The 27967-nt window shown below is 44.6% G+C and overlaps 1 protein-coding gene and 1 long non-coding RNA gene across 3 annotated transcripts in view; one reads left to right on the forward strand and one right to left on the reverse strand.

Annotated features, from left to right (window-relative positions):
- Nucleotides 1–27967, forward strand: part of LOC115096336 — a 128799-nt gene that overhangs the window by 44473 nt on the left and 56359 nt on the right. The window contains exons 2-3 of the long non-coding RNA XR_003858040.1: nt 16514–17044; nt 19987–20593. This is a non-coding gene — a long non-coding RNA (uncharacterized LOC115096336). The remainder of the gene's footprint in view (nt 1–16513; nt 17045–19986; nt 20594–27967) is intronic.
- The window catches only part of CASS4 (Cas scaffold protein family member 4), a 110904-nt gene that overhangs the window by 26510 nt on the left and 56427 nt on the right, over nt 1–27967 (reverse strand). For both annotated transcript variants that reach the window (XM_029610789.1, XM_029610790.1), the window contains exon 2: nt 16681–17100. In XM_029610789.1, the coding sequence (XP_029466649.1) occupies nt 16681–17100 (420 nt within the window). The remainder of the gene's footprint in view (nt 1–16680; nt 17101–27967) is intronic.

Genomic DNA, 27967 nt, shown 5'->3' on the forward strand with positions numbered 1-27967 from the left:
TTGCACTTTTTCCTAAAAAGTGTTATCTAAATCTAATTCCTTCTACTTTCAATTGTCCTGAATTACTCTCCCCGTTTATTGTAACTTTCACTTCTATTATTTATGGTTTTTACCCTGGTTTGATGTAAACTGGTACGATAAGACATGGTCTTGAGCATCGGTATATTAAAAGAATTTAAATAAAATAAATAAATAAATTATTGACCTAGATTTTTAATTTTGGGATTCACATAAAGAACATGAATGGCTTGACTAATAAATATGGAGAATCCAAATACCTCCAATATTTATTGCAGAAAAGACCATGAGACCCTGCCAAAGGCTTTTTCTGCATCAAATCCCATTAACAGGGGATCCTGAAATTGTGCCCGCCTGCACAGATCTAACAGCAGCAAAATACGGCAAATATTAATACACTATCTTCTCTGTTTAACAAAACCTGCCTGTGCCTTAGAAATTAACATGGGTAAAATATCAACATGCCTATTTGTTAGCAATTTCACAAATATCTTAATATCCAAGTTCAACCACGAGATTGGACTATATGAAGATGTTAACTGTGCATCTCTGCCCAGCTTAGGAAGTCTGTAATATAGGCCATTTTAAGTGTATCTGGCATTTTGTCAAGGGCTACCATTTCATCAAATAGCTGCTTGATAGTCATCAGGGAACAAGGGTTGACTGCTTTGTAAAACAAAGCTGACAGACCATCTGGACCAGGGGCCTTAACATTTTTTAGCCCTTTATTACTGAGGCAATTTCTGATATATGAATAGGGGCATCTAACTATTCTACTTGATGCGGTAATTATGTGGGTAATTTAATACTCCTTAAAGTTTTCCCTAGTTTCCAAATCTTCAGTCTCTGCAGAGTAGAGATGCTGATGATGATCTCAAAAAAGTTCCCTTGTCTCAGATGATGTCACCACTTTCTCCGAATAATTGTTTAATCCTGTCACATATGCCGATTTACGACGACCCCACACTAAGGGGGTCATTTTCCAAGGAGTTACTGCGGGAGATAATTCCGTAAATCGCGCTAACAGCCATTAACGCGATTTGCGAATGCAAATTTTTAATTTAGGGGGCGGAGTTGGGGCGGAGCATATGTAAAGTAGGAAAGAGTTATCGTGTGCCGCGAAACAGCCGCTGTGTTAGCACGGCTCCTAACGCGGCCAATAGCTACACCTCTTTCATTTGCGCCGGTAAAGGTTTATCGCGGTTCACGATGTTTCCAGACAGCCTGTTTCAGTATGCTGCAGGCTGGGGGGGGGGGGGGGGGAGGGGGAGGGAGAGAGAGAGAGAGAGAGAGAGAGAGAGAGAGAGAGAGACTTGCTATAGTGCCCCTTCCCTAGACAGGTATTTGTATCCCTATGGGAGGCCCACCTAGTAACTCGAGGTGGGGATTAGGTATGAGTGTAGGGGGTTGGGGGCCACTTTCACATTCAACATGAGACGTATGAACAGAACAGTGGCATCAAGCTAGGTTGAGAGAACATTGCCCAAATCTCATCTTGGAGTGAGTTTCCTCATGCCGAAGGCCATCAAATCTTCACAAGAGACCACTGTTCTGTTCGTACGTCTCATATTGAATGTGAAAGTGGCCCCCAACCCCCTACACTCATACCTAATCCCCACCTCGAGTTACTAGGTGGGCCTCCCATAGGGATACATATACCTGTCTAGGGAAGGGGCACTATAGCAAGGCTCTCGCTCTCTCTAATAGCGCAACTTGTGCTAAGAGCTGTTATCGCAATCTGTGATACACATGCTTATTAGCATAAGGTAACACCTCTTTTTGGTATCGCATGCGATACCATGCGATATTGGAAATTGAGGCCCTAAATTAGCTAATAATTTACCTGATTTATTCCCAAAGAGAAATAACTTATGTTTTAAAGAAAACCGAGAGGATATTGCCTTTTGATGTAATTTGACATTCAACATTTCCATATCAGAAAGAACTTCTTCTGATTATCTGGGGTATTTTGAGCATTCCAAAACTGCTTTTCAATGTTTAATTGTGCTATTAGATCTAAGATATATTTATTTAGTTCTCTTTTTCTGGATTGCAAAATTTAATATATCACCCCTTAATACAACTTTAACTATCTCCCAGAAAAGTATTGGCTGTGATTTATGCTGTCTATTCAGTCTCATAATCTCACCATTTGGCTTGTAAAAATTCTACAAATGCTTTGTCCTGGTTAGCCATGGGGGCATTTTCCAGTTACAAAATACACTGGAGTGACTTCCCCCTTGGAATGAACAGGCAATGATCTGAAAAGGTGAATTCCCTACACTAGAAAAAAGATTTTCAGAATCATAAGAACATGTCTAGAACCCTTAAAGTATGACACAGAAATGAAATTCCTTTAGAGGACCCCAGTGAGCGTGTAGCACTGTTAGACTGTTTGTCTGAAGATGGGTCTATAATGCAGTTGAGATCTCCCCCTAACACCACTGAATTACAAATAAGTGATAAAATATGAGAAGTAACTTATGAGAAATTTATGGTCATAGACATTTGGGCCATAGACTGACGTTAGGATCATGGGTTTGCCAAATAAGAGCCCTAAAATTATTTTATATCTTCCCTTTGGATCAACAATAGATTTTTGCCACTGAAATGAAACAGATTTATGAATCAGAATTGTTACTCCCCTACTGTTAGATGAGCCTTGTGCTGAGAATACCTGATTGATCCCCTTTTTCTTTAACTTGAGATGTTCTCTTTCAGACATATGTGTTTCCTGTAAGAGCATAACCATAGTTTTAAATCTGTTCAAATAGGAAAGCATTTTTTTTCCCTTTTTATGTGCATAATTCAGAAGTTTCACTACAGCAACTCACGGCTTATTCCATCCCGCCAATTGGTTGCCCTGTTGGTGCGCGTGTACCACCTTCACGCTACCAACCGTCTGGCCGGCCGAGCTCCCACGGATAACCACTGTTCCAGGATATCCAGCAGCTTCACATCAGCAGTGCTCTCCTCAAATCCTACAAACCGCAAGTTTGATCTGCGTGCTCTTCCCCATGGGTAAATGTGGACATGCTATGGAAGCTACGATACTTTGCATTTAGGAAGGCAATTTTCATTTAATCCATAAAAATAGCCTCTAAAAACCGCCCTCCCCCGGGCGAGAAAACACTTTCATGAAGCCGGCCCATAGTGTCCATTCTGCCAGTGACAGACAGAGGGGATCCCTCCACGCACGTTGCATATTAAGGTTAAGAACATAATCTGCCATACTGGGTAATGCCGAGGGTCCATCGAGCATCAGCATCCTGTTTCCAACAGTGGCCCATCCTGGATGCAAATACCTGGAAAGTACCCACACATGCAATGTAAAGCATGGGAAAGAATACAAAATAAAACTGCATTTTTGCTGGCCAGGCCCGCCGGATTCAGAGACTGGCCTTCTTTTCAGCCGGCTCCTTGAGTCACATGAGAGATGACAGTGGAGAAAAGACCTTGGTGAAGCCGACCCGCTGTGTCTATGGGAAAATTGCTTAACAGTACACATCTGCCTAAAGGGACTTTTGCCCGAGATCATGCAGACAGCCGGTGGCAGGGGCGAGTCTGGAACGTCTCACCCAGACTTCTCCCTCAATTCTTGTTCAGTGCTCTAACCACTGTTTTAACTGGAATTGCATAATTGCTCCTCTCTGTCTTTTGACTAAGATCCAGGCAGTAGGGGCTGAGCCAAGAGCTGACAACCTTCTGGCCGAACTTGAGAAATTGTGTGATGATGGGGGGGAGGCTCTGCCACAATGATGAGATGACCTGTTCCAAAGCTGGAGAATTCTTTCTTTTTTTTTTATCCTGCAGCTTTTGTGTCATCACAAGAATAAATGTTGTTTGGATGTTTAAAAGCCAACATGATAAGCTCAATAACCCACCGGGCATAAACTCACGTTATTAAAACAATGATGATCCACGTTCTTAGCATCTTTCTGAAAGAGCAAATATAATGGAAAATCTTTTTGTAAAGAAATTAGCATTCTCTAGGCCGCACTCACTCCTCTTCCCCGTTTTCACTCTCTTTTCACAGTGACGGGCAACGTGAACCCCTTCGTTGGCTATAGGCTAAAATGGGATTCCCCCACCACTCCCAGCATGGCGAAATTCTTCAGTAACTTTTAGCTGCCAGCAGGGGTCTCCATGCCTCCTGAATCTACTTAGATGCTGTGTCTGAGGCTCCCCTAACAGCGTTCACCTCTACCTCTGCTTTGCACCCCTTATCATAGGGCCGCAGCCGTAAAAAGAGAAATATTTTTGAGAACTATAAGAAACAGTTGAAGACCGTTTTTCACATGGGAAATTGCTATATTAAGTATTTAGCGATTGGTATATATGTATAACTGATGTGAAGGAATGAGTGTGGACTTTTAGGGATTGGTATGAATGACTTGTAATGAATGTTTCTTTATGTTTGAGAGTGTAAAGAGTTTTAATATGACATTTTCATTACATAATAATAAGGGTATGGGTTAAATACATCCAGTGATTCAATTAAATAAACTGTAATTTGTACTTATAAGTACATTTTTGATTTAGTAAATTATAAATTGTAAATTGAATTTAACTTTATTTTTCTCTCTATGTCTGACATAATATTCCATAGTTCTCAGCCTGCTGCTACTCCTCCACTCCACTGGTCTGGCCCCTGTCGTTCATGCCATAATCACTAGTCGGCTGGACTATTGTAAATCATTGTATGCAGGCTTAGACGCTTGTCTTTTATAAATCTGAAACTTTTTCAATCATATTAGACTGGCATTATGTTCCATATATTAAGAACATAAGAAATGTCATACTGGGTCAGATCAAGGGTCCATCAAACCCAGCATCCTGTTTCCACCAGTGGCCAAGCCAAGTCACAAGAACCTGGCAAGTACCCAAACATTAGATAGATCACAAGCTACTATTGCTTCTTTATTTCCATAATAGCAGTTTATGGATTTATCCTCTAGAAACTTATCCAAACCTTTTTTAAACCCAGTTACACTAACTGCTGTAACCACATCCTCTGGCAATGAATTTACTTATTTATTTAGTCAGTTTTATATACCGATGTTTGGTTTTTTGGACCTTCACAACGGTTTACAATTGTATAAAAACTAAAAGAACATGAAAAAAAAAATACAAACTACATAATTTAAATAAAATTCACTTATAAACTACAAGAGTTACAATTAAATACTTAATACATCAATTAAAACACTTAAAATAAATAAAATCAAAACAAAAATATAAATCACTAGCTTGAGTCTCTACTATATGCTTGATTAAAAAGCCATGTTTTTAACACCTTCTTAAACCGCTTCAGATCTTTTTGTAGTCTCAATTCAAGAGGCATGGTATTCCATAATTTTGGGCCCGCTAATGAGACAGCTCTTTCCCTGACAGATGTAAGTTTGGCACTTGTCACTGAGGGAACAACAAGGAGTCCTTTATTGGCAGAACGTAAATTAGGTTGTGGGGTGTGGATGCGAAACAATGCGTTAAGCCAATCAATGTGTTCGGCATAAATAGCTTTATGAATTAGACAGAGCGTTTTGTATTTGATTCTTGCCTCTATTGGAAGCCAGTGTAGTGTGATAAGCACAGTAGGGATATGTTCTCTTTTATTTATTCCGATCAAAAGTCTCGCTGCTGAGTTCTGCAAGATTTGAAGTGGTCTTAGTGTTGTTTGCAGAAGGCCTAAATATAAGGAATTGCAGTAATTTCTGATAGCAAATAATAAAGCTTGGAGCACTGTTCTGAATTCTGCTGGGTTGAGGAAGGGTTTTAGCCGTCTGAGTACCAGTAGTTTATAATATTCTTCTTGAATTTTTACTGAGATGTGTTGTTGGATACTGAGCTCCGGATCTAGCCAAAAGCCTAAATCACGTACTTTTCTTCCCAGCACGAATACGGATTTTTCCATGGTCATACTGGGGCAGATTTTCGAATCGGTGTGCGTGGGGTACATTTGTGCGCACTACCCGGTGCACACAAATGTACGCCCGATTTTATAACATGCGTGTGCTGCCGCGCGCATGTTATAAAATCCGGGGTCAGCGAGCACAAGGGGGAGCAAACTTGTGCACCTTGCGCGCACCGAGCCCTAGGGGAGCCCTGATGGCTTTCCCCGTTCCCTCCGAGGCCGCTCTGAAATTGGAGCGGCCTCAGAGGGAACTTTTCTTCCACTTCCCCTCCCTTCCCATATCTAACCCACCCCCCAGCCCTACCTAAATCCCCCCCACCTTATTTCACTTTTTACGCCTGCCATCTTGTGCACACCGGCCGGCTGCCGGCGCGCCATCCCCCGGCACAGCCACTGTGCCGGAGGCCTCGGTCCTGCCCCCGGACCTGCGCCAGGCCCCTGCTCCCTTCCTGCCCCTTATTCAAAGCCCTGGGACATACGCGTGTCCCGGGGCTTTGAAAATCTACCCCGCTATGCGCTGTGAAAAAGAAATTTCTTCTATTTGTTTTAAATGAGCCAGTTGCTAACTTCACGGAGTGCCTCCTGATCCTTCTATTATCTGAGAGTGTAAATAACCGATTTACATTAACTTGTTCAAGTCCTTTCATGATATTGTACACTTCTATCATATCCCCTCTCAGTCATCTCTTCACCCCCTTGTGCGCGCATGTTACAAAATCCGGGGTCCGCGCACACAAGAGGGTGCACACTTGTGCGCGCCGAACCCTAGGGAAGCCCCGATGGCTTTCCCCGTTCCCTCCCCTCCCCCCTATCTTCCCCGCCCTTCCCCTATGTAACCCACCCCCTAGCCCTACCTAAATCTCCCCCCCCCCTATCTTTGTTTCAGGAGTGACGCCTCTGGCAGGTGTAACCTGCGAGCGCCGGCTGGGTGCCGGCGCGCCATCCCCCGGCACAGCCTCTGTGCCGGAGGCCTTGGTCCCGCCCTTGGGCCAGCGCCACACCCACAGCCCCGCCCCCTTCCCACCCCTTTCTCAAAGCCCCGGGACATACGCGTGTCCCGGGGCTTGCGCGCGCAGGAGGGTTTTTAAAGGGTTACGCGCTTATCCCTTTGAAAAATCTACCCCTTTATAATTTCAGAATAATACCAGGATTAAACTTGTTACAGAAAAGGCTTGAGACAAAGAAACAATCATACAAGGCATAGAAACAACATTATTAAATCAAGTATGCACACTACCAGAGTCTCAAAATTATAAAAAATAAGGAAGGGAAACAAGACCAAAGGAGCAATTATGAAGAAAATATGAAACATGAAAGAAAAAAACAGACAAATAAGCCTATCTGTCCTATTTGCGGTATATAAAAACTTTTAAATAAATATTGTAAATATCCAGTCATTAAGTGACAAGGTGAGCATCCAGATATGACCTGAACTGCACAGGATAAAAAAAAAAATAAATTCAGAATTTAAATTAATAATAATACATTTACAAGGAAATCGAAGAATAAATTTAGCACCAAGGGAAATAACTTCTTGGCGCATCGAAAGAAAATTTTTTCTCATATCCTGAGTAGCTCGCGTGATGTCTGGGAAAATCCAAACACGTTGACCAAGAAAAAGAAATGTTCTGTGGTGAAAAAAACCAGTTTCAAAATTAGATCCCGTTCCTTGGAAAAAACAAAAGAGACAAGTAACGACCCCGTTTAGAAACAGGCAAATCAGTAGAGGATTCTAATAAATCTGTTAGATTCAAATTAGGCTGGCAACTCGAGACAGAGTCCATTTTCAAATCCTTCAGGAACTACAGGTTGGCAATAGTGGGAATAGCATCGGCTGGAATTCCAAGCATTTCAGAAACATATTTACTTTTATGATTTTATCGTGTTTGATTGTTTTAAGTAGTGTCTTAATTTTTTGTTATTTATATATGAATAGCCTAGTGGTTAGAGCAGTGAGCTATGAACCAGGAGACCAGGATTCGAGTCCCGCTGTCACTCCTTGTGACCTTGGGCAAGTCACTTTACCCTCCATTGCCTCAGGTACAAAAACTTAGATTGTAAGCCCTCTGGGGATAGAGAAATACCTACAGTACCTGAATGTAAACCGGTGTGATATCTCGATTGAGATCGAATGTCGGTATATAAAAAAATAATTAATAAAATAAATGACACTATTTATATTGCATATTATTTATTTGTATTAGGTGGGTTTACAAAGACAGTATGGGGTCAATATTCAAATCCTGCCCAGCTAAGTTACAAGGATATCATGCCGCTGAATATCCATGCATATATTGCAACTTAGCCAGATAAGTTATATCTTGCTATCGAGCAGGTCTAACTTAAGACGGACAACTTATCCAGCTAAGTATCAAGTTCGCTACTTAGCCAGATAAGTTACCTGACTAAGGAACACCGCCCTGATTCGCCTGCTACCCGCCCTCAAAGTTCTCTGGCTAAGAGATAGCCTGATAAGTGACTTAAGCGAATATTCAGCGGTTGCTAGACAGCCGGATAAGTCCTACTTGATGTGAGCCGCTTCGGCCTTGGCATTAGTGGCATACAAATCCAAATAAATAATGTAATCAGTGGATCACAAGAACAGAGGGTCCCAGCTGAAAGCATACAAGGATTTTATTCATCAATCAAAATCAGCATCTGGTGAAGAACATTTGTAGAATGCACTAAATTGTTTCCCTGTTTGCAGGCAGTTTGCCACTCTACATTTCGAATGCTTTTTGTCATCAGTAGAGCATTACATAGGCATTTTTGAAAATGGCACCTCTGCTGTGTCTGTGAAAACGTAGTAAGAAGACCATTTTGGAGGCACCAGGCCTCCCGAAGAGAACTTTTATTCAGTCACAAGAAGATCCACATCCCTCTCTTCATTCACTGTCACGGTTTCTCCCTCAAGAGTTTTGAAATGATGATATCTAAGTGAGGGGTTTTACAGAGTTCTTTTTATGCTAAATTGAAAAGTTGTATTAATGAATTCAGCTATGTGACACATTCAGAAATTAACCTAATTACACCAATGATGTCCTCTGGGTGTTCTCAGCTGCCAGGAGGCTATTCTGAACAAAACCATTTAAGCTGCCATAATAAGCTATTAACCTGTCTTGCCTCCTCATGTTCAGGCCTGCTTCTGAATGTAAGGAGATTTAAAATGGCAATGGCCTCAGGAGCCTGGCAGCATGGACAAGTGGCGACAGATGAATGTCTCCCACTGGGGCGAAGTCAAATAGCAGTAGCATTTCTTCAAGAAATAATTTCTACCAAAAATCAGAAAGAAACGACAAACCCGTGAGGAAAGTCTCTGCACTGCTTTATATTAAGCGAGAAAACTCATGCAAAACTCCATGCTTTTCCCCTTTTTTGCAAGAACATTTCTTGGATTCAAAGCAGATGATGTATTCCATCTGAAGATGCTCCTCAAGCAGCAGGAGAGCATGCTGGGGACTTAGTACGTGGATGTTTGGCCCACTTGTGTATTAGCATTCATATGACATATCTGCTTGCAGCAAGTGATCTAAAATGTGTGGGGTGAGTGTGTTGCATGCATAATTTGCTACTTTTTCAGCTCCAGGAAGCACCTCTTGCTAGCTTGTTAATCAGTGGAATAGACCTTATAATTATTTCGGGTCCATCTTACCTTCTCAGACCAGTGATGACCATTTGTGGGCACAGGTCCTTGCCTATTCAGTTATGATGCTTAATGTCAACTGAGCATTAGGGATGTGAATCGTTTTTCTGACGATTGAAATATCGGACGATATTTTCAAACTCGTCAGATATCAGGGGGTCCCCGAAACTGATAGGAAAACCCCACAAAATTTTTCGTGGGTATTCTCTTATTGTTTTGGGGGGGGGGGGAAGAAAGGGCACACAAAAACAACCCCCAAACCCACCCCAACCTTTTAAATCTAATTCTTTAGCATTCCTCACCCTCCCGACCCCCCAAAACTTTCTTAAAGTACCTGGTGGTCCAGCGTCGTCCCGGGAGCGATCTCCCACTCTCGGGCCATCGGCACCATTTTGTTTACTGGCAGCTGACGGCTCGAAAGCGGGAGATCGCTCCCGGGACTCCCGCTGGATCACCAGGTACTTTAAAAAGGTTTGGGGGGGGGGGGGGGGTTCAAAATAATTAAATTAAGTTCAGGGTGAGTGTTTGTTTTTTTCAGCACGAGACAGTCGATAAAAAACGCTAAGAAACACGGGAACGAAGATTTCCCGCGGTTTTTCCCTGAACCCAATACTGGAAACGAGTCCGGTACCGATTCACATCTCTACTGAGCATGGTTCCTGTAACAGATGACACTGGGGCAGGATTGGCAAGATCTGCTGTCTGCCCCAAGTTTGTGTTCTGAGCCTGGCTGAGAGAGTACCATTTCAGGAGGTTCATTCTGCAGCAGCTCCACACCAGTTCTGAGGCAGGTTAGGCATCGCCTGATTGTCCATGGTTCTTCTGATCCTAGTGGAAAAGTCTCCACTACTTGTAATCTCATCTTATCGGCAGCTGATGTTTGTGGTCGTGCCTTACAAGGCTTTCCAGAGATGAGCTGAGAGTTTCCATGGTTAGTAATAAACCTCTTACATGATTTGAGTCGACTGCTGGCATGTGCTGAGAGAAACCATTGGTTTGTGTGGGGTGAACTTTCTGAATTGCTCATCACCATTCTTCTGAAGACCAGATCAGGGTGCGATGCCAGCTAAGATGTAGACACTACTTATATTAGTTGGCTTAAGACAGTGCTTTCCACTCTGTGTTGTGTTTATGGCATTGTGGACCCTTGGTCGCTGTGGAGATGACTCTGCTCACAGAGAGGAGCCCTGTGGGGAACCACAGAGATAGGTTAAGCTTAGATATCAGACACAGAACTGGATGGAGGGCTTTATTGTACTGCTGTAGATAGATGGTGTAGAGTAGGAAGGTAAGGCACTGAGATCCACGAGGTGCCAATACATTCAATAGGCTCGGATGTAGAATCTCACCCAGATGTTCACGATAGGCAGGAGCCCGCAGTGCGGGTAATGCCGCAGCTGGTGGGTGGAGTTGGAGCACCGGATCATAAAGGTACTCACAAGAGTGTAGGCGTCTTCCTGGTGATAAGATGGTGGGACTGAAGGTCCGTGGTACAGGATACATAGACCGGTAGGCCCTCGAGGAGCAAGTACCTGATAGTCCGAGATCCTGAAATGGAGAAGAAAGAGAAGACCCCCGAGGAGTGGTTGTCTAATTAGTAGAGACCCTGAAGGGAGTTGGAAGCGAGAGACTCCCGAGGAGCAGGTGTCTAGAGCTTCTAGAGGAGCGAGGCCCTTGGAGTGAAAGCGGCGTCTAAGCGGGCAGCTTAGAGCGGTCAGAGTAGCTAAACCAAAGTCCTTGCTAACTCAAAGGTGGTAGCGAAACAGAAGCTTGATATACCCGGCGGTATTAACGTCATGCGGTGGGGACGTCCCCGAGATTCCCACCGTGACGTGTATTTGAGCGTAGGAGATGTGCGCGCGCTCGCCCTAGGAGGCCACGGGAGTGAGCATGGCGGACTGGAACGCCCATGCTAAGTTGGAGACGCCAAGGCCCTCGGCACCGGAGGCAGCCATCTTGCCCAATGAGGGAGAAAAGGGAAAAAAAAGAGGTAAGACAGAGCGGTCACAGCCGTCTGCGACCGACGGACTAACACTCTGATGAAAGTTTCACATCTGTGCAACAGTATAGCAATCGAAGGAAGAAGAGCAAAGGTTGAGGTTTCCTGTGATGGATGGCAGTAAACAGCACCAGTATCCTGGAAGTCCAGATACAGGACAACTGCACATCCCATCTCTCCAAAACTCCATTCAGTGCAAATCAGGCCTTATTGCAGCCCAGCTTGAAGTATGAAAATTCAGGACTACATTTCCCAGAATGCATTGGCATTGAAAAAACTAGGATTTAGTGATAACCTGGAGTCACTTACCAGGCCTTCTGGAAGGAATATTGAGACCGCTCCTCAAAACAATAAAACACATCTCTTTGTATAGAAGGAGTGCCTTTATCTTGAAATGAACAGCATACATCACCTTGATGCTATCATGTTTGTAGAACAAATGAATTAAAAAATAGTTTAGCATAAAGCACAAAATAATCAGGTTCACTCTTTATGCAGGACATGCCACTGAAACTACGACAAAAACAGCACATCACGAAGGGAACCAAAACTGCTAAGCATGAAATGAAAGTCCTTGGCTATTAGTGCAAGGATACCAGATAGAGTTCATTCAGATGCCATATGTAAAATGAAATCTGAAATAAAAAACGAAGAGATAGGGAGGATCACTTTGACAGCGACTTCTGCGAGGGAAGTAGTTCTTTACCAGCAGAAGTGGCCCTTTAGAAAACTGTGCAGCCGACGCACATGAAATTACATACATGCCGTTATTACATACTTTTATGCACACAGGGGAGGAGTGTTCCAGGGGAGGGGCGGAGCCTGGGTGGGTCTGGGACTTACGTGCACACTTTTCGATTTGAAAAAGTGCGCATGCATTCTCTCTCGGCAAAGCCGCTTGCCCCAACAGCAGCTGTCATCGCGTGCACGCACTTTTGCTGGGGTAATTTTCAATGTGGACTCATGCACGGAAGTCTGCTTTTGAAAATGGGTACAACTTAATGTGCACGCTTGCCGGATAACTCACGTGCGATGTTACCAAAAGCACGCCCTTCGCGGAGGCATAAATTTGCCGGCAAGTGCAGGCATAAGCTGTGCCATTTTTCAAAGCAAAATTAATTTGCATAGGTGCGCTTTGATAATTATCCCACCAAATTCACCTGCACGTGATTAACGCCTGCTGTGTAAGGCGCGCAGATATTTTTTTTGGGGAAAATGTATGCGCACGTTTTTTTACAATGCAAAAATATCGTGAGCAAATGCAAAGCTCTCCCCGACCCTGCCCCGGGAATAGCTCCACTCAGGCCTGGGTACAAACTGCCACGCATGCATGACGTAGCCGCCTACTTTTACCCACCACTTGGGCAGGCAATGTTATACTGAGACATTGCTAGGGGGAAAGCACGGCTTAACTCGCAGAAAAGCCTTTTAAAACTATCCCACCACCCCCTCCTCCCGAGGGCAACTTTCAAAACCATTCACCAGTTTTTAAAAGAAATCTGAAAACCTGGCTATGTAAGAGGGCTTATAGCAGTGCTGGCTGAGTCATGTTTCCAATCTTATTCTTTTCCATTGTTTAATCACTATTCTAATGCATCTGTTTTAATTCTAACTTTTATATTTCATTGTTTTGGCAAGTTTGTTTTAAAATGATTTGCATACGTTATTTGCATTATATTCCTCTTTGCTCTGTTTCCGGCTACCTCTCGGCCTCTTTCTGTTCATTGCCCCTCCCCATGACCTGTTTTATGTACTTTCCACCTTTTTAGTTCGGATGTAAACCGGTACGACGTTTCCCCTCTAATGTCGGTATATAAAAGCTTTAAATCAATCAATAAAATTAGTTTTACCTCTTTATTCTTATGTATTTCTAGTTTATTTTATATTTATGTGATGTATTTATTTTCTTAATCATGTGAAAGTTTTACTAAACGACGGTCTAGAAAACCAGTTAAATAAATAAATAAAGTAGCTGAAAATTGCCCTCCATCAATACGCCTAAATGTGGGGGGGAGGGGGATTTCCACTGCGCATGTATTTTTAGCAATATCTGGGGTAGGCTTTCTGGGGGGGGGGGGGGGGTAGCGTGCTTTTGGGAGGATCAGTAGAGGATGAGCAGAGATTGGATTTTTAAATCCGCTAGCGCTGTTTTCCATAAAAATTAAAAGCAGCTCTGTGGGCACTTTGTACCCATAGCAAGTTTCAAAAGGCGCAGGGTAAACCATGCGTATAATTTACCTTTAAAAACTGCTGCCAAGTCCCTGCGAGCTGTCCACCCAGGCAGACAGTTTGAAAATGGAAAGATGACCTCTCGGATTTTATATTTTCCGAAACGCAATTGACCGGAGTGGTAAAAGCGCAGGAAAGCAATGCAGTTGTTATAAACTGTGCAGTTAACTCGAGTCACCTCCTGCTCTTTTGGGTGTAAAAGTGTCACGAGGAAGAGAAATGACCTCACTCTGTCATTCCTTTCTAAGTAACCGTGGCAGAAATACAAAAGCTTTCCAAAAAAAACCGCTGATGACTCCCGGTTGCCTCTTCTGCAAGCATCTGCTCCCTCTCTCCATCCCCCATAGCCTCTACTCCTGGGTTTTGGTTTTGGTTTTTTTTTGCAACCGAAAGGCCCACCATCTGCTCAGAGAGAGCAGCTGGAGCTGCCAAGGGCCCCTGCATGGCCATCGAGGGGCGAGTGCGACTTAAGGGGCGCTGAAAGCTGCCCACCGCACGGCTAGCAGCAAACGTCTGCCTACCTGGGCCTGGCGCTCCTCACAGCCGTTCAGCACACAATGGGCAACCCATCCTCCCTCACGGTTTTAATTAATAAAAAACAACTACGTTTCTTCGTTCTCTTAAAAGCACACGCACACAGAGGTAGAAATGATTAATAAACGCTACAGAGGCTTGGTTCACGTCCCTCCGCAGCGTCCCATTCAATCTGCAGCGCCAGCATTTCTCTGCCGTACCTCGCCCTCCGGCATTACCTCCGAACCTTCGAAACTGCAAATGCCACATCCCCTGCCCGAGTCCCTCTGCGCCTTCCCTACATTTTCCTACGCCCTTCCTGAATCTATTTCCAAGCTAAAGGTGGTGCTGGGTGGGGAAGGACGCGCTCAGGAGCCACGTAAATGACAACGCACGCTCAGGCAATGGTCCCCGTCTCGTAAGCCTCTCCAGATAGAAATCAAGGCTAGGAAACTGAATAAAGCCAGTGGTGGTCCAAGTCCAATTTGGAAAAGAGAAAAGAAGGTGGCAGCAGAGGAGGTTCCCCGATTCATCCGGATCTTTCGTGCCGCGCAAAAGGTGTGCAGATCCACAAATCCAGTTCAGAAGCTGCAACCAAGGACTATCCCGGCTTAAGGACCTCTGGGAATAAGGACAGTTTTTGCTCCCTCCCCCACACTGGTTTTTTTTTGCACATATCAAGCCCATATGGTTCAGCACGGTTCTTCCCACCTCCCGCCTGTGCGGAAAGCTTTGGAGATTATGGACCCAGTCTTTAGCTCTTGTTTGAAAAATATTGTGCGCATAAGGAATCTCCCCTGCCGTAACGAGAAAACACACAAATGGCAAATGCTATGAATAATTTGTGCCCAAGTGAAAAATGATTTACTTATCCTAAAAAGACTGCATGGACCGCAAGTGGGAGCAATTAAAAAGAGCCTGCCAGACTATTTCATTTTCCCTGATAAACAAGCTCCTTTCATAGGATAAGAGGTTCCTCAGGGTCCTTTTAAAACAGCCATCAAAAACAATTTAGAATCTATTACAGTCCTTGAATGTATTTGTGTACTGCAAACATTGATAAAAAAGCCTGGTCTGATCCTGGCAGAGTTTCCGATATTTTCCTGACCTGTAGGTCAGCCACTTTCCTGCTTTAGGTGCATTAGGCTGGCTGTCATTGAGAAACGCTGACGTATAACAAGAGTGTGAGTCAGCTCCACTCTTTGCGTAACCAGAATCTTACTGGCGCAGTTCTAGATAATCTCCCAAGGAAGAGGCTACGCTGACGTGCTCTGGAGTGTGAGCATAGGGATATTTTGTCCTGGGGAAAAATAGCAAGTACCGTAAAGCAATTCCTACTTCCCCATGGTTTTTAATCCTTTGCTGGATCCCAGGATCTCAGTTCTGACCTCTCATAGGTCTCAGCTGAGGGTATTAAGAAACTCCTGGGACTCGGCGACATCCAACAGGAAATCGTTTTCTTTTTAAGAACGTAAGAACATGCCATACTGGGTCAGACCGAGGGTCCATCAAGCCCAGCATCCTGTTTCCAACAGTGGCCAATCCAGGCCATAAGAAACTGGCAAGTACCCAAAAACTAAGTCTATTCCATGTTACTGTTGCTAGTAATAGCAGTGGCTATTTTCTAAGTCAACTTAATTAATAGCAGGTAATGGACTTCTCCTCCAAGAACTTATCCAATCCTTTTTTGAACCCAGCTACACTAACTGCACTAACCACATCCTCTGGCAACAAATTCCAGAGTTTAATTGTGTGTTGAGTGAAGAAGAATTTTCTATGATTAGTTTTAAATGTGCCCCATGGTAACTTCATGAAGTGCCCCCTAGTCTATTATCTGAAAGTCATTAGTTTCAGTGGATATAAGGAAATAAAGCAGAGCATAGTTGATGCAAGGGCCCCTTTGGTCTTTAGTTTTTGTGTGTCAAGACTGGAGGCCCCTTTGGAATTGTGGAAAGCAAATTCACTGCTGGGCCTGAACTCCTGAACTAGCAGGAATCGCCACAGAGAGAGCCTTAACCATTTGCTGCCATAGATTCACCTGGGGTGTGCCTGCGAAAAAAAACTTGTGTTTCTTTTTTTTTTCATTTTTTTGTTTCATTGCTGTTTTTGCTCATTTGTTTTTGTTTCTGCTTTTTAGTGCGCACTACCACACAACAGTAAAAGAAAATGAAAATGTGTTAGTTTTTTTCTGTTTCAGATTAGCAATGACACAAAACCAAACGACAAAATGTCGATGGTGATCGCCATGTCTTTCTAAACGACTGGAAAACCCTCTGGCTGAGGAACGCAAGAAAGATTAAATTCTTTGTCCTTCCCCTGATCTCGTTCCCATTCCCCCATGCTGAGGCCGTTTTGTGTCTTTACCTGCTTTGTGGAGACGTGAGTCTGCTCAGTGAACACTTTGGCGAGCGATGAAACGGGCACTTGACGGATGTCTTTGAAGAGCAGAGAGCATGGAGAAGGAGCCTGATACAAGCCGCCCATCTCTTCGTACGCTGATGACGGAAGGGAAGTCTTGCATGTTGAAGGGACCTGATAGATGTTTGGTGACTTTCCCAGTGGACCATATGGTGTGGAAGGAGGGAATTTCTCAGATGGAGAGCTGGGGAGAAGCTGCAGGCGATTAGCAGGGGCCAGGCCTTGCCTTCCGAGTAGAGAACATTTCCACCAGCCCTCACTTCCCAGGATGCTCTGCTCCAAGACCATGAGGATGTCCCCTCTGCGGAAGGTCAGTTCATCAGAACATTCTGCCTTGTTGTCATATAATGCCTTTGCCAAGATATTCTGTGGAAAAATCAAAAGTAAAACATTGTAACTCAAACATTTCCCAAAGAAAACGAAGGCAGGTAAAGCACAGAGTCCTGGGCTCAGAACTCATCTCCGTTACTTGCTGTGTGACCTGGAGACAGTCACCCAGCTTCTCTGTGCTAATTACTGCATGCCACTGTTTGGTTGCAGAGATGATTACTGTAGAATAAGATCTATTCATGTAGTGATATTCTAGTGAAGGTGACTGAGCAGCTTATATTAGTACACCACAGTCCTGGCAGGAGGGCAAAGAATGCACTAGAACATTCACAGTAACAAAGCAACTTGACAGATGATGGCAGATAAAGACCATTCAGCCCATCCTGCCTGCCTGTTTATTCTATCCACCCTAACAGGTGAATTTTCAAAGGAGCCATGCATGTAAATGCATCATACTATCATAGCAACTTTCAAAGCCCAGTTACCCACATTAGGTGCCCTTAACACAGGTAAATCCTATTGACAATTCAGTGGCATATGATGTAGCAATTGTCTAAAGCCCAGTTTTAAGTGTGTAGATGCTTTTGAAAGTCCGTCCATAAGGATACATCCCCACTGTCAGCCATGGGGTTCTCCCTGCCCAGGAAAGTCCTTTTTTTTTTTTTTGCCTTTTCTTTGTACTCATCCACCATCCAGGATAGAGGAGCATACAAGATGCCTACTTAGTTCCCTCCAGCACCCACATTTCCCATGCCTAATTCCAAAGCTCCAGAAATGCCAGCATGGGCGCTGCCTGAACAGCGGGCCTCGTAGGCCCCGGCGTAGCCTGCTATCTGCAAGCCTGTGTTTCTGTTAGGACTTCTAAATTATTATAGAACTTGCAGCCTGCCAGACAAACGTGACCATGTGATTGCCTGCGTTTCCTCTAGGACATTTAACATTTCATATTAAACACCTTTCCGTTCATTCTGGCAGCCTCGACACTCACTGCTCAATGGCTTTTCAGGTACGTAGGGCACTATGAACACTTAAATGCTGCCAAGCCGTGATTTCTGTTCACTCCACTCTTAGCAACTAACCGAGCGTTTCGGGGGGGCGAAATAGGAAATATCGTCTCTATTTCCTATTTCGTCGCAAAACAAATGCACATCTTTAGTAAGCAGAGCTATTCAGAAGGAGGTAAAAAGATTTGCACACGTAAAAATAGCTTATATCATAGAAGTTTTCAAAAGTGCATTTAAGCGCATAAAACCTTTTGAAAGTTACCTCCATAGATTGGAAGCTATTTGGGAAGGAACATATTGTACTTGAATTCTAAAATGGTGTAAGCCATCTTCAGTATTGTTTGGAAAGGTGGGCTATTATTAGTATCCTTCTTGTTGGGAAAACAGCAAACCGGCGTACACAGAAACTACACCTTAGCAGAATACTGCATGGCGCCGATGGCCCTTTGCCCTTACCATGTGACAGGGGCTATCGGTGCCATTGGTCGGTCCCTGTCACATGGTAGGAGCACTGGATGGCCCGCGCCATTTTTTTAAGAGGAGGCTTTCACAATGTTTCCCACTGAGGAAGGGACTTAGCAGAGGGAGTACTGTTAAACTTTCCAGCTGCAGGGTCGGTCCGTGACCGGCAGCGCTCACCCCGCACTGGCCCTAAAACACGCTGCCCCAGCAAGCTCTCCAGCTTCTTCGCGGTCCACTTCCGACAGTCCTTAGGCGCGCACGTGCTGGAGCCGCACTTAAAGGCCCCATGGCAGGAAACTGACTCGGGCGGCCAGGGATGATGTCAGCGCTAGCTGGGTATTTAAAGCACGCCCAGCTAGCGCTTCAGCAATGGGTTTCTGCCTAGTCTGTGGTAGGTGTTGCCTTAGCATGTTCCTGTCTCTCCAGCTTGCCCTGCCTTGTCTCGTCGCGTCCAGCCAGCCTTGCTTTGTCTCATTTATTTATATTTATTTATTTATTTTTAATTTTTATATACCGGAATTCCTGTATACAATACAAATCAATCCGGTTTACAATAAACAAGTTACCCTGGTTGGGGCGGTCCGACCTGGGCTTATTACAAGGAACATTGAAAGTAACAATAACATTTAACAAATAACATTTGACATTATTCGTGTTTTGAAACAACTTTAGTAGCATATAGAGTATAACCTCATCTCTGCAGCCTGTCCTGCCTTCCCTTTCTCTCCAGTCCTCTCGCCTTTCCCCTCCTCAGACTGACTTCTGAATTGACCCTTGCCTAGACCCTGACTGCTCTTGCCTGCTGCCTGACCCCCGACTTAGGCTAGCCCTGGACCCTCAGTCTCTCCCTTTACCCCGTGGGACAATTGTCTAAGCTCTTCCAGCCCCCAGAACCCCGAGGGCTCAAATTACGGGGAAAGGGGCCATAAAGTTAAAGCTCCAGACCCAGTCCCATCCCAGGGCACGTTCACCAGCTGTCAGTGTGGCCTGGGGGGGGGGGGGGGGGTTCACTTTCTAGGCTGTGCCAACCAAGGGTCCACCTTCCTTACACTGCAGACTCAGCCCGGTAGGGCCCAGTATTTGAAGCTTGGATGGGTGCAATGATAGGGCCACTAGGCCTGCAAACTTTTTTTTCTTCTTTCTTTCTTGTTTACTGCTGCTTGGCACTTAATTGGCTATATTCTTTTGAATAGAACCGGCTAAGGGTAAAGTTATCCATGCACGCGTTCCCGGGTAATTTAGGCCTGCTCTCAGGCAAGTCCAGGGATAGTGGAATAACCTATTCGGCTAGCTATAAATATCTGAGTGGGCTGGATAAGTGATTCTGCCAACTTGTCCCTACCCTGAGACGCCCCCAACACATCTTTCTAAATCTTAGCTATCTGTGGATAAACTGACCTCGCATAACTTCCTTTAAAATATTAACATTCTGCACTCATTCATGTTATGTTCACAGCGGATTACGTATGGAACACACCAAAGGAAATACACATGGTACAATAATAAAAAATAAAATCAGGATAAAAAGCAGAGGACACATGGCAGAACCGACACAACAAGCTGTAACATGCTCTGATGTTATTTCAATCCAGTAGAGACTCTCTCACTGAAAGCGTGCGTGAAGAGAGAGGTCTTTAACGCTTTCTGAAAAGAGCTGGAACGTGCAGAAACAGAAAATGCTCTTTCCCTTGTTACACCCAAATGTGCCATTTCTGGAGATGGAACCTCAAACAAATTCTTCCCGGCTGATCTCGGCATGCCCAAGCTCTGTAAATGCATCGATTCATTACGAAGCAACTTATGCACTGAATCCTCCACGGTACTGGTAAGCCATGCAAGGGCGGTAAGGTCGGAGTGATAACTTGTGCATTATTCGGCTACATGGCTTTGAATGTTGACCCCAACCGGATTCTGTTTGTAAATACTGACAGCCGATGGCATCATGTACTCCAGGAACCAACGAGAGCCCATTCCATGAGATGTTGTTTCAGATGTGGCTGCTGCCAGGGATTCTCCAGAACTGCAGAGGAAATTTGAAGAACTTTTTATAACAACAGAGAAGGGTAAGTGTTAGTGTGTTCTGCTGAACAACACGGACCGGTACAGCTTTATTGTAAAACAAGATCCTAAATAGTAACAGTCTGTCCATACTGAGACAGTGTGGTGAACTGGTCATCTGGGACAGGCAGATCCAGCCCTGGATTTACTCCCATTTCATCTAGGCACACCTAGTTCCTTGCTCTTCTTAGAGGAATGAGAGGATTGATGTAATGGTGGGGGGGATGGAGGTAGGGGACCAGGACTGATTCAGAAGGTCACGTCTGTGGTCACTGGATAGTGCAGTAAGAAGTCGTCAACAAACAGAAAAATCATTGAATCCAAAACCAAACATGCCACCCTCACTGTCATCTACTGTGCAAAGAGAAGAGTTAAAAGGGTGGGGGAGGGGGTTAATATCATAAGCTTGACCTTTAATTTTCTTCTTGAAATCTAGATCAACTCATTTTCCCATGAAAATGTGTAGAAATACCCAAGATGCGTTGTGGGCCAGAAAGTGCAAGCAGTGTTTGAACGGCATGTGCAGCGGGAATCGGATCCCTTTTAATTTTAGCTGGAGCATTTGCTTAGAGCAACAGCTGGTTGGAAAGAGCGAGAGGACAGAATCCATTTGCCAGTTCAGCTACTGAAAGTGACCCATTGCTGGGGGCACAAACTCCTTCTCTAGGAGGGCGTTAGACAATGGCCTCTCTATGTTACATGGGGTTCGGCAGCTGCCAGAGACAGACGGACAGACAGCGACAGGCCCCCCCCCCCCCCCCTCAGCTACTCGGGGGTCTGTGCTGATGCGGGCATACAGAAGCAGCAGCCCTAAGAATATTTCTGTAGCCACAGGTTTTTCTAAACTGCCTTTCCGTCCCCTTCTTATCAGACTTAACACCTCCCCCCATGCTTTTCACACTTCCATTTTAATATAACTTTATGATTCATTTCTATTTCCTGGTAGCTTCATCTCTTGCTCTGATCTGCCCATGCTGTTTGCTCCTGAGGAAGGGAGGATTAATGCCCCTCCCGCAGTCAAGGAATGTATGAAATTAGTCCAATAAAAAGGTAGCACTTTATTTTTTTTTTTGTCCGTTAACCTTAATTCCATGCACTCAGGTGGACTAACAAGTGCAATCACAAGGCTTTCTCTATAGCGACAGGAAGGGTTTCCATCAAAGTAGCAAAAGCACGGACTTTATGTGGGAAAGCTAAATGACTCTGTCCTCTAAATGCGTTTCCTACCATGTTAGAATATGATTTCTCCATCACAGGAGGGCAAGGACGTGCTCAGAGCCTTTTCAGTACAGGACTTCAGAGATTTCTCTTCCTAATTGAACTCTTAAACCTCATCCACAGTCCGCAAAGCTCCAGCGAGGGGTTTTAGTTCTACTCCCAGTTTCTCTGGCTCATTCAGATGGGATTTCTCATCATGATCCAACCCATCATATGCACCCGATGAAGGAGAGCAGGGCAGCCAGCATTGCTGTTAGGGTTTAAGACCAAAAATCACAATTTTTTTGGCCTTACCTGGCCTGATCCGTTGAGATTTTTCTCCCATTCTGCCAAAGACCCTTAACAGTTCAGGTCCTCGGTGCTGCAGGTGGGATCTGCAGTCTTTAAACACCGCCCTTTGGGACCCGGTGATGCTGATGGGGGGGTTCAGGTGGATGTTGAAATTGGAAGCTCTGGATGGGCACTGATTGACGTACTCTACAGCGCCCATCAGTCTATTAAATTCAGCGCTCTCCAACTTAGGTCGTTGAGGGGCCAACACTTGCATGCAGAAATTGCAGTTTTAAAAGACACTTAAAGATGAATTTTAAAAGCCCGACGCTTTTGAAATTAGGGGATGTGCGAACATGTTGGGCTGGCATGTGCCGAGCATATTTTATAAGCCACCCAGAATCGCAACTACTTGCCACTGTGCGCACAAATGAAACTTTTAAAAAAGGGGCCGGGAATGGGTGCTCATGGATTTAAACTTGAAATCAACGCATAAATACTTACGCGCATTGGCGCTCACTGGGGGTCCCCTGCCACGTCACGTCACTTCTGCCGTGGATGACGTGTAGCTTATAAAACAAAAAAATCTAGACAGATCAGCGGGATTTTAAGGGGGGAAGGGAGGCTGTTAAACTAGATGTTGGAAAACCTGTCCCTTACCTGGGCAAACTGGGAATGAACTGGGAAAACTGACAATGACATTGGCGCGCATCTTTTAAAATCCCTCCCACTTACATGCTAGAAGCGGCATTTGCACGTACAGGCGCGCACCCACTTAAAATTTCTTGTACATAATCAGGCTGTTTTATAACATGCGTGCATATACACGCTCATGTTATAAAACTGTATATTTATAAATACACTATGGAGAGTTCAGGCTGAAGAACCAGGAGGGTCTCAAAGACCTGGGCGAATCGATGGGACTAATTAGTAAAACTGGTAATTCCAATTACACGCACATGTCTTCAAATTGGCCAACCTATACAACTAAATCCCGATATATGCGAGTAAATCCTACTTTATTTTCATGTATAAAATAAACCCATGTATATTTTTAAAATAGGTAGGAAATGTACGCACATTCTCTGCATTATTGGGTAGATTTTATAAATGTACGCCCGTGCGTACTTTTGTTCGCGCACCAGGCGCAAACAAAAGTACGCCGGATTTTATAAGATATGTGCGTAGCCACGCGTATCTTATGAAATCTGGGGTCGGTGCGCGCAAGGGGTGCACATTTGTGCACCTTGCACGCGCCGAGCCCTGCACGCGCTGCCCGTTCCCTCGGCCTCCCCCCACCTTCCCCTCTCTTCCCCTACCTGACCCACCCCCCCAGCACTATCTACACCCCCCCTACCTTTATCGTGAAAGTTACGCCTGCACCCATCGGCCGCTGCCGAGTGTTTCCCCGGCCCGGGAGCAATTTCGGAGGTCTCGGCCACGCCCCTGGACCGGCACCATGCCCCGACATGCCCCCCGGAACGTTGCGCCACCCCCCTGACACGCCCCCTAGCAAAGACCTGGGACTTACGTGCGTCCCGGGGCTTGCGTGCGCCGCCGAGCCTATGCAAAATAGGCTCGGCACGCGCAGGGAGGTTTTGAAAGGGTTACGCGCATAACTTATGCGCGTAACCCTTTTAAAATCTACCCCTATATGTGTCCTTTTGAAGCATTGCAAGTATTTGCACATAAGCCTACATATGCATTATGTTGTGATTATCATACACATGGGTTATAAAATACTTGCATAGATCTGCCCGCAGCCATATAAAAACATATGACTTGTTATTCTGGGTCGGAGCAAAGGTCTATCAAGCCCAGTATCCTGTTTCCAACAGTGGCCAATTCAGGCCACAAGTACCTGGCAGGATCCCAAAGGGTAGACAGATTTCAGGCCGCTTATCTCTGGGATAAGAAGCGGATTTCTGCAACTTCACCTTAATAATGGTTTGTGGACTTTTCTTCCAGGAACTTGTCCAAATTTTTTTTAAATGCAGCTACACTAATAGCTTTCACCACATCCTCTGGCAATGAATTCCAGAGCTTAATTATGCTTTGAGTAAAAAATATACATGCGTATGTGCCACCACATGCAATTGTTTGAAAGTTAATTTCTAAGCTTTATTTCCTATAGAGACACAACGGAGGAGAGAAAAGCTTCTGTCAATCACACCCTTATTTATTTTTAGGTTTTTATAAACCACCTATATGGGGATAAACCATATTAAGGGATGTACAAGGAAACACACACAACAAAAGCATAAAAAGACATACAATTATACAATACAAAAATCAGTAAATTAAACTAAAATGTCAAAGAGGAAAAATACCCAGGCCACCCAATTTCAAGGGAAGGCTAGCTGAAAAGAATACATTGGTAGTCGTCTATTGAGGGTCCAATATGCTTTGCACAGTTGTTTCTTCAGAGAGGTGAGACCAGCTAAGCTACATGAATGCTTCTGTCCTTCTTTTTGTTTTGACCCAGTTTTGGCGCCTTGAGCCTTCATTTGCAACTATCCAGAAATTGCTTCCCTTATTTCCTATCCCCTCCCAGCTTCCCTTAGCTCAGTTCTGAGGACATGCACCAGGGTTCCTGGCCACTAGGTGTCGCCACTACGCAATGCCTGATTCCCTCCCCCTTGCTATCCTCGGTCTTGGCTCTCCCCAGGGGAGCAAAAGACTTGAGGCAGAAGTGGCGGAGTAGCCTTGTAATCACAGAACCGGGCAATGAACCAGGGAAACCAGGCTTCAAACCCCACTGCTGCTCCTTGTGACCTTGGGCAAATCACTGTACCCGCCATTGCCTCAGGTACTAAAACTTAAGATTTTAAACCCTGTGGGGATAGGGAAATACCTGAATATAATCTGCTTGGGAGTACCACACAGTAGAATATAAATCAAATACATTTAAATACAGTGCTTGCTCAGCATCGTCGCCTGCTTCTGTGTCTTTTTATTCCAATTATCTCAATACAGTCATTGGATAAAGTGAAAAATATAACCAAGTGCAAAAGATGGGCCCAAACACAGGCAGGACTCTCTTTCTTTCCTCAGCTGTCCCGAGTTTTAACTCCCAGCTGCAAAGCACATTTTCCAAATGGAAAGTAAAATACTCCCCTAACACAAACAGTACTGACAGCTGGGTTCTTGTTCTTCACCTCCAAGCTAGATTACTGTAATGCCCTCCTCTTAGGGCTCCCATTGTCTTCTATCAAACCCCTTCAACTTCTGCAAAATGCTACTGCAAGACTCATTACAAACACACGCAAACACGACCATATTACCCCTATCCTCAAGGATTTACATTGGCTCCCCATAATGTCCCGTATACACTACAAAACTTTGACTATAATTCACAAGTCCATTTACTCCCACAACTCCAACTGGCTCGACCTCCCTCTCACTGCCCCACTGTCCACCCGAGCCACCAGATCTACCAACAAAGGCACCCTACACGTTCAATCCTTGAAACTGGCTCATCTCTCCTCCACCCGTGACCGTGCCATCTCTATTGCCGGGCCCGTTCTCTGGAATACACTACCTGTCCACATGCGACTTGAACCCTGTGCATTTAAATTCAAAAAGAAATTAAAAACTCTCCTGTTCAACCATGCCTACACAGAATAACTCCTTCCACTCCCCCCGTAGTCCCCTTTCAGGTGACTACCCTCTCCTTATATTAAGGAGACTTTCATTGTAAATTGTTTTGGTTATTACCTTCTTGTTCTCCTATCCTTCCTACTGCCTTTCTGTTCTTCCCCCCGCCCAGTTACTTTCCCCTGTTGCAATGTATTTTCCAATCTTTCAGTTACTATGTGAACCGGTATGATGTCCCCACAAATACCGGTATATAAAAGTTTCTAAATAAATAAATAAATATTAAACCACAACCTAAATTTGGATAAAACCAAGGACCCCTAGCTTTACTTGAGTGAAAACTGGTAACTGTATCCGATTAGAGCACATTCACCTTCAAGCTTCCCAGATACAAATGATCCAGAGTAACGACGATTATTATCGTGGGCCTTCCACAAGTGCCCGTGGACAGCTCTGCAGCTCCTCTTGGTCTTCGGCTGCGCCCCACACGATTTTACTCCGCCGTCCCATTGACGAAAAAATAACATTTAAGTTTTTAACTTTCAGGGTTTTTGCACAATGGTAGCCCTTTTTGTTTGAAAGACTTTTTGGTTTGGTATCGTCCTTTAAGGGCGCTGAGTACGGAGCATTTCTTTTTCTTGTAGGCCCCCGATAGAAGAAAGATCCGCTTCATGGAGACATGCAGTTATGCTTTTTCCACTGCTGCTCCTAGCTTATAGAATAGCGTGCCATTGTCTTTACGTCAAGAGGGCGACTATAAGGTGTTCAAGAATTTGTTGATAATGCTAGTTCGGTTTGATCTATTTTATATGAAGCCGTTTACATTTTATTACTGTGTTTTATTTTTGAATTATGTTTCACTGTTTTATTGGTCGATTTTATGTTGTCTGTTATCAGATATTGTTGATGTTTCTTGGAATCCCCCCTAGAATAGGTTCTGGAAATAGGCGGAATACGAATTATTGCAAAGAAATACAGAACTATTATGCGGCAACTTTTGTATTAAAAATCCACTCCGAGCACTTCCTCTAACAATTCTTGCACCAACTGTTCTCTGTCATCTCCATTCCAACTCCAGTGGTTTGCGACAGTAAGCTAAGAACTTACGCACAAGACTGTGCATGCACATTTGAGTTCTCTCAACCATAATTTTTACAAACAAAAACAAGGGGTTAGTTTTACCCTTAATGCAGCTTTTTTCTTTCCTACGGATAAGGCATTTCTATGGTGAGGTCTGGAAATAACCTTTGAGCCTCTCTAACTGACAACTGGACTGGCCTTTGAGGGCCGACGTTTCAGGGCTGTGGGGAAAGGACCCCAGGCACCTCTTGGCAGTTGGATATGGAAAAGTGGACCGAATGTTGACAACACAAGCAGTTTTTGGTGCACAGAGATAGAAAGGTAGAGTAAGACTGGACAGCGCGCCCCCTCATGAATGGGGTTGGCTAGGTGGGTGGAGAAAGGGACAGATCTGGTCACCTAATGAGATGATCTCCTTGGAGGAGACGCTCTGTGTGGCACATCTCTACCTGGGGCAGGAACGCTCTACCCTCTTCTCAATGGGAGGGAAGGGAGCGTGTAAATTTCCCCCCTTCCCTTTTTACATTTAGGATTGATTAAATAACATACCCATGCAACCTGATTTTATTTTTGTCCATCCCTGTTTCATTTTATAGGCCCCAAATAATTGTCTCCAGATGCCCAAGTCTACAGCTGCATCTTGTAAAGAGGACTGTGAGAAGAGTCCTGCGTTCCCCTGTAGTAAGGCTCATCTAGGAGCCTCTCCCATTCGTGATCCCTGGAAAAGTTCTTGTGGGCTGCAGGATGCACGGCGCCGTGCCATCAGCTTCTCTTTTATCTTGCAAGCTCGCTGCACTCTCTCTTGGTTCCCTATTAATAGAAATGGTAACTTGGGGGTTTTTTTTAATTTCCTTTGTGTTTGCGGTTAGCCAGCAGCAGGCTTAGGGAACAACTGCACTGCTCAAATGCTTCGAAACACAACTTTCCCTTAAGCCCAAAGCACTGAGCGGCACTTCATTATCGTTTTATTGTCGCACTTGCCAAAATGCAGGGCAGGAAGTGTCATGGGAAAATGAGTTGTCCGCTTTGGCACATAAAGATAATCACACTGGTGTCTTGGGAAAACCAAACGAGCCCTTGTGGGCAGATTTTCACAGCGGCCCTTTCCCTCCCCTTCCCCTTCCCCTTCCCCACTCCGCATCCCACAATCCGCATCCCACAATCCATTATCAGTCCCATCACAGAGGCCATGGCCCTCATTATCTGTTTTTGCA

This window comes from Rhinatrema bivittatum, chromosome 8, assembly GCF_901001135.1.
Source record: "Rhinatrema bivittatum chromosome 8, aRhiBiv1.1, whole genome shotgun sequence".
Classification (NCBI taxonomy): Eukaryota; Metazoa; Chordata; class Amphibia; order Gymnophiona; family Rhinatrematidae; genus Rhinatrema; species Rhinatrema bivittatum.